The sequence below is a fragment of the Manis javanica genome, chromosome 1 (assembly GCF_040802235.1).
Source record: "Manis javanica isolate MJ-LG chromosome 1, MJ_LKY, whole genome shotgun sequence".
In the NCBI taxonomy this organism is placed as follows: Eukaryota; Metazoa; Chordata; class Mammalia; order Pholidota; family Manidae; genus Manis; species Manis javanica.
The window spans coordinates 56,013,400-56,027,139 of record NC_133156.1 but is presented as its reverse complement, the minus strand read 5'-3'; the positions used below and the strand labels follow the sequence as shown (position 1 = coordinate 56,027,139).

General features: G+C 37.4%; 1 protein-coding gene across 2 annotated transcripts in view; it reads left to right on the top strand.

Moving 5' to 3' along the window:
- Positions 1-13,740, top strand: part of UIMC1 (ubiquitin interaction motif containing 1) — a 138,565-nt gene that overhangs the window by 79,200 nt on the left and 45,625 nt on the right. For both annotated transcript variants that reach the window (XM_036995058.2, XM_073232656.1), the window contains 2 exons: positions 4,750-4,814; positions 6,836-6,912. In XM_036995058.2, the coding sequence (XP_036850953.1) occupies positions 4,750-4,814; positions 6,836-6,912 (142 nt within the window). The remainder of the gene's footprint in view (positions 1-4,749; positions 4,815-6,835; positions 6,913-13,740) is intronic.

Below are 13,740 nucleotides of genomic sequence, written 5' to 3'. Positions count from 1 at the left end.
TATCAATAGAGCAGTATTAGGACTTCTTGATCTTTGACAGTCTGAAAGATGAAAATAGTTATCTCAGTGCAGCGTTAATTTGCATTTCTCTTATGTGTGTAGTTGAGACCCATTTATATTTCCTTTTCTGTCTGTTTAGATCTTATGGGCATTTTTCTTTTTCAACAGTCATTTGCTTAGTGGTTTGTAGGCACCCTTTATATAATAGGAGAAGTGGTCATCCTTTGTGATATGAAGTACAGACAGTTTTCTAGTTTATTTTTCCCTTCACATAACAGTTTATTTCTGATTCTACCTTGTAGTGGTTTTCTATAATTTACTAAAAATATCCCATTTGGGAACATTGAGGTTGCCTTTTCAGTCTTTTCTGACATACCTATATTATATTATATATGAAAGATTATATAGTTTTTTTCTCTGAATATCATAAAGCAATGATATATTTACAAACTCATTACAAGCTATGATTTTAAAGAGTATTCTGTTTTATGAGTGTACTGTTTTTGTTATTTCTGTAATCGGACTCTGAGTTTTTGGCTTTGTTTTGCTTTTATCCTATTTGTTATTTCTGTCCTGATAAGAGTTCAAGAAATGGTAGCTGTGAGAAATTTCATAACAGAGTGGAGAGTGTGGTTTTGTGCTTTGAATTTTGACTTTTGTGTTTCAGTAACTGTACCTTTAAGGAAGCCATTCAGCTTCTCTGAATCTCAGTTTTTACATCTGTAAAATGGGAGTAGCAATAGATGTCTTTACATAGTTTAATGATTAAGATGAAATTATTGAAAATGCTTAGTATAATACTTAGGTGATTATAGGCTCTCAATAAATGGTAGCTCTTGCTAAGGAACCAGAAGGTCATTTATTGGAATTACTCTTCCCTAGTAGTCTTCTTCATCCACATTCTGGAAGAATTGCTCTATGGGAATAGAAAGGATTTTTCTTAATAATCCTTTTAGTTTATTAAGGTAAGTTAGATTATGCTTATGATAACATGTTTTTTTTTGTTAGTTCTTTGCAATTCAGAGATGCTTCTCCTTAAAAGAATAAACTGACTCCACAGAGTGAACACTTAATAATTTGTTTGTAATTCAAGTTGTTAGCTTCAAAGATCCTAGGGGCCAGAGTTCTAGAGCATACACTTTGTGTCAAGTTCTGAGGTTTGAAAGCAGTGCCCTTGGAATAGCCTGCAAGTGGCCAGACTAGTAGGTGGCCCTATTAGATTGAAGTTTTCTGACTTCATGAGCAGGCCACCAAATACTACAAATTATATTATTAATTAGTACTATTTGACTACAAAAAAACCTAAATCAGGCTAACTTAATTAAAAAGAGGACTTTATCATGAGGAACAGGGTGCCTCATAAATTTCAAAACAGGGTCGTAATCAAGGCTGAAGAAAGTAGTAGGTCTAGAAAATAATTTATAATTTTTCTGTATCTCATTGCTATATTGTATCTGCTTCATTTTCTCCCTGCAAACAGCCTGCCTTTACTTCTCTCTTTACATGGCAGATGGAAGATGCTGATTCTACAGCTTCCAAACTTGAGATATAGGTTATAGGATATTAACTCTCTCCCAATTCCAATTTCAGATTTCTAGGAAGGGACTTATGGCCCACTTGGGCCCTCACCAGCCCAGTTGGCTGTGGCCTGAAGAGGGTACATGTCAAACTGTACAAATTGCTATGGGGCCACTGCTATAATGTAGTGGGAGGGTGAGGGATATTCCTCAGTAAAAAGAGACCAGGCAGACAACTTTGTAAGTATCAAGTATTAACATTACTTTTAGAAATCACTTAGAATTATTGAAAAATGCTAGAAAGTTTATAAAGAAATAAATTTGCATTCATAATCTTACTATCCAGTGATGTATTTTCATCTTTTTTTCATACCTGTATTTTGTGTGCTTTAGATATATTTTTGTATTTTTAAGTTAACATGTAAACATTTTCTTATGTTAAAATTATTTATAGATTTCATTTTTAATGACTACATAATCTGGCTGTGAATTTACATAATATTTTCCTATTGCTGAATATTTTGGTTATGATAAACATCTTTCTAGATAATGCTTTTATTTAAAATTAGTGTACTTGGGTAGAGAGCATGAAAATGCTGGGTTAAAGTTATAAACATTAAAAAAAAAGACTTAGTGTTTATTGACAAATTGCTTTTCAGAAAGGTTGCTCAAATTTGTACTACTTTCCAGCAATGTTTGAGAATGCCTAGCTCACTGCAACCTTGCCAACGCTTTACAAAACAAAACAAATACATTTATTAATTCTGTAGCAAATAATGAGTCTTATGATGATAATTTTACTTCTTGGTCTTTTGCTTTCAGAAACTGTGAATAGAAAGAATTTATGTGTGTTGAACATTTTCTGTTGTTTTTATGGCTTTGCTGGAGCTGTCCATATGTGAGACTCCTTGATTGATAGAGATAGCAATAGAGTCCTAGAGATAGGGATTCAGAAAAACACTCGGGGGCAGATTGCTTAGTCTATATGAAAGCTATAATAGCTTTAGAGTCAAATGATAACTGGTTTCTGGCATCACCAGAACAATCAGGAGGTTGTTAATGAAGACAGAGAAATCATTTTGATGGTCATACAGCAGGGAAGTGGAGGGGTAGTATATTGATATGGTCCCCTTTATAGGGTCTGATCCTTAGTTTTCAGTCTAGATACTGGAATTTGTTTTCCAGAAATGGCCAGATTGTGTGAGGGCGTCATACTGATTCAATGACCTGAATACTCAGGTCCACAATGTACTGAGACTAAGGTATATGGAAGGCTGATATAGTAATCAGAAAATGGAAATTTAAAGGGATGATTCAACTAGTCTATGGAAAGACTGGATAAGCTACCGTGCCAGACAGCAGAAGACATTGCTGTGGTGGCTAGATGATGTGTCTGTTCACTTTCACTTCCCAGGACATGGTATTGAAGGCATTGTTTGATTCTGGATCTTTGGATTTTTCTCTTTTAGATTCATTAGAAACTGTTCCTTTTCCATGAATATATTATTTTGTCAGGCAGAGTGCAATGTCTTGATAAGGCCACAGCTTCCTTAAAGTTACATTTCTTTCATGCTTTCCTCTTTACTTTGGCAAGATTTAGGTATTCGAATCAAATTTTGTTGGCTTGTTTTGCTATGTTATTTTCATATTCTGGAAGAATCTCACTTTACCTCCGTGTTCAGTTTAATGCCATTGAGGTATAAGTTTAGAAATTTCAGAATGATTTATTGAAGACATCTTCGGATTCTCTGTTGAAATGGTTGGGAAGAAGATCATTTAAGTTAACATTACTGTAGTGGTTAGAGGATGGAGTTTGGAGTCAGACATGTCCCAGCTCCACTTTTGACCACTCTGATTTTAGGCAAATTATTTAACCTGTTAAAGTTTTACTTTCCTCATTTCTAAAATAAATAGTTTCTGCCTCAGAAAGTTCTTGAGGATTAAAGGAGATAAAGTGATTAGCATAAGCCTGGCAAATTATAGATATGTAATAATTTTTTAAAAATTACAGTGGGAAAGATAGAAATATGCTTTAGCCTAAGGTAGAGGAGTTGTTTGAAGTGCCAAAACTAGTTCTAAGGCTGGTCATTTAAGGTGAAATTGTATTAACTGGACACTAGGTGTCAGTGTTTACCCTTTTGTTTTGTTTTGATATTTCACAAATGAAATAGTGTTTTGTCACTACTGAGTTCAAACAAATAGGTGATGTATTTATTGCGGTTGTATTTTACTCTTTTTGACAGTTTTGTTCAACTCTCATTTTTCATAATGACTACATTCCTGATCGTTGTACAGCTTTAGTTTCCCTTTGACTGAAGGCTTATCTCAGCTATTCCTGTATTTTTTAGTGTATTTTCATCATTTACATGAATTGTAGAGAGATGCCTAACTTGTTTAGGTTATTTATATTCTGTGAGGAGGCCCTGAAAACTTCATCCAGGAGCTTTACATCTATTAGAAGAAGCCTCACAGCCCATGTACTTCTCAGAAGTCCCCCTAAGGCAGCAGTAGCTGATTTTTTCTGTGCTCTTCTGTGTACCTACATTTGAGTTGACATTTGCACCAGCTTTACCATTAAGCATAGAAAATAATTTTTTCCATATCCAGTCTTTATATGTTACATTTCTTAAAGTTTATCCCTGTAGCCAGATACCAAAACCATAGTGGCAGATTTGTAGGAAAAAGAATCTTATAACCTTCCTCTTGGAATGTCCTATGTTATGGCTCATTTGTACCCAGAGAGACCTCTTTCATGGATTGTAGTGTTTTTTTCTGAACTCAATATTTCCATTAAAAACTGGATTTTCCTCTGTTTTTCCTCTTTCCACAATAAGCTTTATAATTGCTTTTCTGAAATCTTAATTCATTTGACTCACCAATTAATATTTGTATGTCTTTGTGTATTGCATATATTATCTTTTTTTAAATTCTCACAGTAACACTCTGTGAGGCAATTGTTAATACCCATTTTAAGATGAGGAAACTGATTCAGATGTGACTTACTGAAGATCACAGAGTTAATAGGTAATCACCAGTGATATAAATCCCAGTCTTTTGACTCCACAGGATATGCTCTTTTTACTGAAACATAATTAATTTTATTACAGGTGATGTAAAATATTTTATTGCTGACTGCTGAGTGGTAATATTGAACAATTAATTTCTTTTTTAAAGGAGGAGAAATTGATTCCTTTTTGCCTGTATAGTTAGGTTGTTACATATTTCTTTACAGTCTTCCCAAGGGCAACTTGTTGAAGAAACTTCTGAAGAAGGAAACTCTGTACCTGCTTCACAAAGGTAAGATTATATGTTGTTATGAATCTGAATTCTCTCCTCTGATGGTGCCTGAATAAGAGAAATGAACCACATGAGTGAGACTGTACAGGAGCAACTTGCATGGATCTTTAGCTCTTTTATAAGCACAGACTAGGAGAAGTCATTATCTCCCTAGTTCTTCAATATGCGTCTCATAGAAGCCTAGAATATTATTAGCATGGAAAAGATCTTAGAAGTTTTCTTGCCTCATCCAGTCATGTTGGTACAAATTCCATTTACACTATTCCTAAAAAGTAGTTGTATCTTGCTACTCTTTTAACTATACTAGCTTCCTATGCCAATTTGAAGGCTCTAGACTGATTTCTTTATGGTCCTACTAGTCTTCCTGTCTCTTTTCTCTTTTTGTTCCCTCTGCTTATGCTTATTTTATCTGCATCCAAACTGCATGCATCTTTTAAGTCTACACTTAAGACTTATATCCTTTTTGAAGCCTTCAAATTATTCAGCCACATAGAACCTGTATCACTTCCACTCCCTGTCCTATGCCACTTTTAATCTTATTTCATCTTATTTTTCCCTTAATTGTCATATTTTATTACCTCCTCTATTATTCTTGCTGATTGATGAATGGGATTACCTTCAGTTTTCTCACTTTAATCATGTATAGTGCTAGAGTGGTCATACTGCACTATTAACTGGATCAGGCTTCCAGTTACTTTTCCCTTTTATCAGGTAGTGAACCTTTGGGTTACTCAAGAGCTTAATTTTATGTATTGAGTGACCTTCATATCTTATATAGAAGTTGAGACCCAGTTGCCATTTGCTGTAATTTAGTTGGTGTTCTTAGGCTTTGGTTAAGTTGATAGTGTATGTTAAGCTAAAGAATATGGCTTTGGTTTGATTCTCCTGCTGTTAAGACAGTTTGGAAGTGGTTTTAACTAGAGTAGGCCTTCTGCTTCCTGCAGGTCTCTCTGCTTTGTTGTGGTGAACCTTGGGTAGAGCAGATGTACGTTTTAATAAATGATGTTACCAGGAGAGAGTTGGAATTACAGGCAATGTGGTTTGACTTCAAATTGATTAGCCCATTTTATAAATGTCAGCAAATTATTTTGTAATGGACCCTTTGAAGAGAGCCCTAATGTTACACGCAGAGCAAACTGTCTGGCTTGGGTTTCTAACAAATGCCATGAGGTGTTTTATTTACAGAGAGAAATCACTTACAGTTTCTTATCAGTTTTTAGCTATTTATCATGAGTCAGTGATTCTTCTCTCTTCTTTGTGCTTCTTGGTTGATGTGAGGATTTATGTTTTTTAAGTGTCCTTTTGCATACTTAATCAAACAGTCATAAGGCTCTATGAAGTATGAAGGGGCTTGCTCAAATGCTCAGATCTCTCAGCCATGTGTTCCTGTATCAAGAAAAGACTGGATTCCATGAACAGGCTGGGTAAACCAGAAGATTGGATGAGGGGAGCCATTCATAATTTTATTTTTCTTAGAACCAGTTATTCAACTTGCATGGGTAGATTTTTACTGTAGGGCAGTTTAAAATTATTTCTTATTTTTGTTGTTTGGAAAGCCACACTTGAGGTAAAGAGGAAATTTAACTGCAAGATGAGGAAAAATGAATGAGTTGTCAAGAGAATCTTCATATCTTCTCTTACGAGTTTACAGATCTCTAGCCTTCTGAAGATTGAGATGGAGGCTATAGAACACATTTGACATCCTTATATTGGAGTGCGGTTTTTGTCTTCAGTGGTATTCATAGATAATCCTTATGCTCCAGCCTTCCTTTGTTGACTCCAAAAGGGAATTCTTTTCATTCAGTGGTTTCACTGGAACTGAAGTTGTAGCATATTGGTTTTCCCTCTAACTGGCCTAGAGTTTTCACTACAGATTCCTTGCTTCCCTGTTGTGCTTTTGTGGTATTGGACAGGAGGTATGACATTACTTGTGGCTTTGTGAATGATTCACCATTGCTTTTGGCCCTGTGTTTTGATTTATTTTAATGGGAATTCACTTGAGGTTTGTTTTTTTTTTTCAGCGTTGCTGCTTTGACCAATAAGAGAAGCTCAGTTCTTATGCCAGAGAGTTCTGCAGACGAATTAACTTTGTGTCCTGGTAAGCACCCCACTGTGATTTTTACAGAATTTCTGATCCCTAGCAATCTACCTTTTTTGCCTATTAAAATTTTTTACTTTTCCAGCCCACTCTCAGTAGGTTTATGTGTAACGGGTGTGTGTGTTTGTCTGTATGTGTGTATCTCCATACACAATCATATGTACATAGACACCCATTTTTTGAATGGACATTGGCTCTGATTCTTAACCTTTTCTCTTAGAGATATTTTAGTTTTGAAGTTAACATGTTCTTTTCTTTGCTTGTTTGTTTATGATCCACATCACAGATGGCAGCAAAGCACTAGGAATAGCACTTACCTGTACATCCAGAGCCAAGAGAACTTTATGTTTTGGTTTATGGGTTCTCAAAGCTGGGCTGTCCTTAAATCTGTGGTCATTTAACAGATTTCTCTCAGTCTTTTACTAGTTAGTCTTTTTTTTTTTTGTAATTTTGGTATCACCAATCTACAATTACATGAATAACATTATGTTTACTAGGCTACCCCCTTCACCAAGTCAACCCCAAAAAACCCCCCATTAGAGTCACTGTCCATCAGCATAGTAAGATGCTGCAGAATCCCTACTCGTCTTCTCTGTGTTGCACAGCCCTCCCCGTGCGCCCCACCACCACATTACACATGCTAATCATAATGTGCCCTTTCTTTTTCCCTGCCCTATCCCGCCCTTTCCACCCATCCTCCTCAGTCCCTTTCTCTTTGGCAACTGTTAGTCCATTCTTGGGTTCTGTGATTCTGCTGCTGTTTTGTTCCTTCAGTTTTTTCTTTGTTCTTGTATTCCATGTATGAGTGAAATCATTTGGTACTTGTCTCTCTCCGCCTGGCTTATTTCACTGAGCATAATACCCTCTAGCTCCATCCATGTTGTTGCAAATGGTAGGATTTGTTTTCTTCTTATAGCTGAATAATATTCCATTGTGTATATGTACAACATTTTCTTTATCCATTCATCTACTGATGGACACTTAGGTTGCTTCCATTTCTTGGCTATTGTGAATAGTGCTGTGATAAACGTAGGGGTGCGTCTGTCTTTCTCAAACAGGGCTGCTGCATTCTTAGGGTAAATTCCTAGAAGTGGAATTCCTGGGTCAAATGGTATTTCTATTTTGAGCATTTTAAGGAATCTCCATACTGCTTTCCACAATGGTGGAACTAATTTACGTTTCCACCAGCAGTGTAGGAAGGTTCCCCTTTATCCACAACCTCACTGACATGTGTTGTTGTTTGTCTTTTGGATGGTGGCGATCCTGACTGGTGTGAGGTGATATCTCATTGTGGTTTTAATTTGCATTTCTCTGATTAGCAATGTGGAGCATCTTTTCATGTGCCTGTTGGCCATCTGAATTTCTTCTTTGGAGAACTGTCTGTTCAGATCCTCTGCCCATTTTTTAATTGAATTATTTGCTTTTTGTTTGTTGAGGTGTGTGAGCTCTTTATGTATTTTGGATGTCAGCTCTTTATCGGATCTGTCATTTATGAATATATTCTCCCATACTGTAGGATACCGTTTTGTTCTATTGATGGTGTCCTTTGCTGTACAGAAGGTTTACAGCTTGTTACAGTCCCACTTGCTCATTTTTGCTTTTGTTTGCCTTGCCTGGGGAGATATGTTCATGAAGAAGTCACTCGTGTTTATATCTAAGAGATTTTTGCCTATGTTTTTTTCTAGGAGTTTTATGGTTTCATGACTTACATTCAGGTCTTTGATCCATTTCGAATTTACTTTTGTGTATGGAGTTAGACAGTGATCCAGTTTCATTCCCTTACATGTAGCTGTCCAGTTTTGCCAGCACCATCTGTTGAAGAGACTGTCATTTTCCCATTGTATGTCCATGGCTCCTTTATCACTTATTAATTGACCATATATGTTTGGGTTAATGTCTGGAGTCCCTATTCTGTTTCACTGGTCTGTGGCTCTGTTCTTGTGCCAGTACCAAATTGTCTTGATACTGTGTCTTTGTAGTAGAGCTTGAAGTTGGGGAGCGAGATCCTTCCCACTTTATTCATCCTTCTTAGGATTGCTTTGGCTATTTGGGGTCTTTGGTGGTTCCATATGAATTTTAGAACTAGAACTATTTGTTCCAGTTCTTTGAAGAATGCTGTTGGTAATTTGATAGGGATTGCGTCAAATCTGTATATTGCTTTAGGCAGGATGGCCATTTTGATGACATCAATTCTTCCTAGCCAGGAGCATGGATGAGTTTCCATTTGTTAGTGTCCTCTTTAATTTCTCTTAAGTGTCTTATAGTTTTAAGGGTATAGGTCTTTCACTTCCTTGGTTAGGTTTATTCCTAGGTATTTTATTCTTTTTGATGGTATTGTGAATGGAATTGTTTTTCTGATTTCTCTTTCTGCTAGTTCATCATTAGTGTGTAGGAAAGCCACAGATTTCTGTGTGTTAATTTTGTATCCTGCAACTTTGCTGAATTCCAATATTAGTTCTAGTAGTTTTGGATTGGAGTCTTTAGGGTTTTTTATGTACAATATCATGTCATCTGCAAATAGTGACAGTTTGACTTCTTCTTTACCAATCGGGATTGGTTATATTTCTTTGTTTTGTCTAATTGCCATGGCTAGGACCTCCAGTACTATGTTAAATAACAGTGGGGAGAGTGGGCATCCCTGTCTTGTACCCAATCCCAGAGAAAAAGCTTTCAGCTTCTTGCTATTCAGTATGCTGTTGGCTGTGGGCTTATCATATATGGCCTTTATTATGTTGAGGTACTTGCCCTCTATGCCCATTTTGTTGACAGTTTTTGTCATGAATGGATGTTGAATTTTGTCGAATGCTTTTTCAGCATCTATGGAGATGATCATGTGGTTTTTGCTCTTCTTTTTGTTGATGTGGTGGCTGATGTCTTTTCGAATGTTGTACCATCCTTGCATCCCTGGGATGAATCCCACTTGGTCATGGTGTATGATCCTTTTGATGTATTTTTGAATTTGGTTTGCTAATATTTTGTTGAGTATTTTTGCATCTACATTCATCAGGGTTATTGGTCTGTAATTTTCTTATTTGGTGGGGTCTTTGCCTGGTTTTGGTATTAGGGTGATTTGGCTTCATAGAATGAGTTTGGGAGTATTCCCTCCTCTTCTATTTTTTGGAAATTTTAAGAAGAATGGGTATTGTATCTTCTCTGTATGTCTGATTAAATTCTGAGGTAAATCCATCTGGCCTGGGGGTTTTGTTCTTGGGTAGTTTTTTGATTACTGCTTCAATTTCTTTGCTGGTAATTGGTTTGTTTAGATTTTCTGTTTCTTCCTTGGTCAGTCTTGGAAGGTTGTATTATTGTAGGTAGTTGTCCATTTCTTTTAGGTTTTCCAGCTTGTTAGTATGTAGGTTTTCATAGTATTCTCTAATAATTCTTTGTATTTCTGTGGGGTCGTCGTGATTTTTCCTTTCTCGTTTCTGATTCTGTTGATGTGTGTTGATTCTCTTTTTCTCTTAATAAGTCTGGCTAGAGGCTTATCTATTTTGTTTATTTTCCCAGAGAACCAGCTCTTGGTTCCATTGATTTTTTCTATTGTTTTATTCTTCTCAATTATATTTATTTCTTCTCTGATCTTTATTATGTTCCTCCTTCTGCTGATTTTAGGCCTCATTTGTTCTTCTTTTTCCAATTTTGATAATTGTGACATTAGACTATTCATTTGGGATTGTTCTTCCTTCTTTAAATATGCCTGGATTGCTATATACTTTCCTCTTAAGGCTGCTTTCCCTGTGTCCCATAGAAATTGGGGCTTTGTGTTGTTGTTGTCATTTGTTTCCATATATTGCTTGATGTCTATTTTAATTTGGTCATTGATCCATTGATTACTTAAGAGCATGTTGTTAATCCTCCATGTGTTTGTGAGCCTTTTTGCTTTCTTTGTGCAATTTATTTCTAGTTTTATACCTTTGTGGTCTGAAAAGTTGGTTGGTAGAATTTCAGTCTTTTTGAATTGACTGAGGCTCTTTTTGTGGCCTAGTATGTGGTCTATTCTGGAGAATGTTCCATGTGCACTTGAGAAGAATGTGTATCCTGTTGCTTTTGGATGTAGAGTTCTATAGATGTCTATTAGGTCCATCTGTTCTAGTGTGTTGTTTAGTGCCTCTGTGTCCTTACTTATTTTCTGTCTGGCAGATCTGTCCTTTGGAGTGAGTGGTGTGTTGAAGTTTCCTAAAATGAGTGCATTGCATTCTGTTTCCTCCTTTAATTCTGTTAGTATTTGTTTCACATATGCTGGTGCTCCTTTGTTGGGTGCATATATATTTATAATGGTTATATCCTCTTGTTGGACTGACCCCCTTATCATTATGTAATGTCTTTCTTTAGCTCTTGTTACTTTCTTTGTTTTGAAGTCTATTTTGTCTGATACTAGTACTGCAACACCTGCTTTTTTCTCCTTGTTGTTTGCATGAAATATCTTTTTCCATCCCTTGACTTTTTGTTTGTGCGTGTCTTTGGGTTTGAGGTGAGTCTCTTGTAAGCAGCATATGGATGGGTCTTGCTTTTTTATCCATTCTATTACTCTGTGTCTTTTGATTGGTGCATTCAGTCCATTTACATTTAGGGTGATTATTGAAAGATATGTACTTATTGCCATTGCAGGCTTTAGATTCGTGGTTACCAAAGGTTCAAGGTTAGCTTCTTTAGTATCTTCCTGTCTAACTTAACTCACTTACTGAGCTATTATAGACACTGTCTGGTGATCCTTTATTTCTCTCCCTTCTTATTCCTCCTCCTCCATTCTTTATATGTTAGGTGTTTTATTCTGTGCTCTTTTGTGATTTCTTTGACTGCTTTGGTGGGTAGTTGATTTTATTTTTTGCCTTTAGTTAGTATTTGGTTGCTGTGATTTTATTTTCTCTGGTGAAATCTCTTTAGCCTTAGGAGTGCTCCCATCTAGAGCAGTCCCTCTAAAATACCCTGTAGAGGTGGTTTGTGGGAGGCAAATTCCCTCAACTTTTGCTTGTCTGGGAATTGTTTAATCCCTCCTTCATATTTAAATGAAAATCATGCTGGATACAGTATTTTTGGTTCAAGGCCCTTCTGTTTCATTGCATTAAATACATCATGCCCCATTCTCTTCTGACCTGTAAGGTTTCTGTTGAGAAGTCTGATGGGAGTCTGATGTGTTTTGCTTTGTAGGTGACCTTTTTCTTCTCTCTAGCTGCCTTTAAAATTCTGTCCTTGTCCTTGAGCTTTGCCATTTTAATTATTATGTGTCTTTTGTTGTCCTCTTTGGGTCCCTTCCGCTGGGGGTTCTGTGTATTTCTGTGGTCTGAGCGACTATTTCCTCCCCCAGTTTGGGGAAGTTTTCAGCAATTATTTCTTCAAATACACTTTCTATCCCTTTTTCTCTCTCTTCTTCTTCTGGTACCCCTATAATGCGGATATTTCTCCTTTTGGAGTGGTCACACAGTTCTCTTAATGTTGTTTCAATCCCGGAGATCCTTTTATCTCTCTCTGTGTCAGCTTCTATGCGTTCCTGTTCTCTGGTTTCTAATCCATCAATGGCCTCTTACATCTCATCCATTCTGCTTTTAAATCCGTCCAGAGATTGTTTTATTTCTGTATTCTCCCTCCTTAGCTCTTGCATATTTCTCTGCAAGTCCATCAGCATGGTTATGACCTTACTTTTAAATTCTTTTTCAGGAAGATTCGTTAGGTCTATCTCCCCAGATTCCTTTTCAGGGGAAACTGTCTGGGTTAATCTGGTCTGTATCAAATTCTTCTGCCTTTTCATGGCGATAGAGATAGTCGTGGGTAGTTGGCACCTGTCAGCTGGGAGAACGTCCCTTCTTGGTAGTTTGTGGCCTTCCTCTCCTGGGAGAACAGTGACCTCTAGCATCTTGTGCTGGGCAGGTGTGCACAGATGGGGTCTCTGATTCTTGCCCGGCTGCTGTGAAGGAAGTTCTGCACGCGGTTGCTGAGGGCTCCTCTATGGCGAGATCACGCTGGAGCGGGAGCAGGCAGGAGGCTGTTTATTGCTGTGAGGGGGCCTCAGAGCTGTGCTGCCGCCCAGGGGTTTAGGGTGCCTGGAGTTCCCTGGGTTCCCAGGTGCTGAGCTGATTGTGCTGGGATGCCTCTGTCCAGCTGTAGGGTCCCTGTCTCTTTAAGACTTTCAAAGAGCACTCGCTTTTCTTTGTCCCAGGGGTGCCGGTTGCTGGGATCTGCTTGCAGATTTTACTGCCCCGTTCCCCTAGTATCCAGCACCCCATGCACTGTGTGTCTGCACTCTGGTGCAGATGGCTAGGGCTGGGTGTTTAGCAGTCCTGGGCTCCCTCTCCCTCCCCGCTCCAACTCCTCTCCTCCCGTCGGGAGCTGGGGTGAGGGGAGCTTGAGTTCCGCCGGGCTGCGGCTTGTATCTTACCCCCTTCGCGAGGTGCTGGGTTCTCGCAGGTATAGATGTAGTCTGGCTATTGTCCTATATCTTCTGGTCTCTCTTTTAGGAAGAGTTGTCTTTGTTGTATTTTTGAAAATATATATATTTTTGGGAAGAGATTTTCGCTGCTCTACTCATGCCACCATCTTGGCTCCGCCCCTGCTAGTTAGTTTTACTTTGCCATTCACTCATTATATGGAGAGTACAAAATTGAATTTTGTGCACAGTTCTATCATTGACTTATTTTTAATCTCAGATAATATACTTAACCTGGCTAAGTACTGTACTTTGGTTTTGTTAATTGTAGAGATGAAAAACATGGGTACCTTGCTTTAGGTTTCAGAGAAGCTCATTCCAAGTTGTACATAAATAGATTTTGACACACAAAACAATTTTGAGTGAACTAAGACACCATTATCTGAGAGAACTTTTGAGTTGAATCA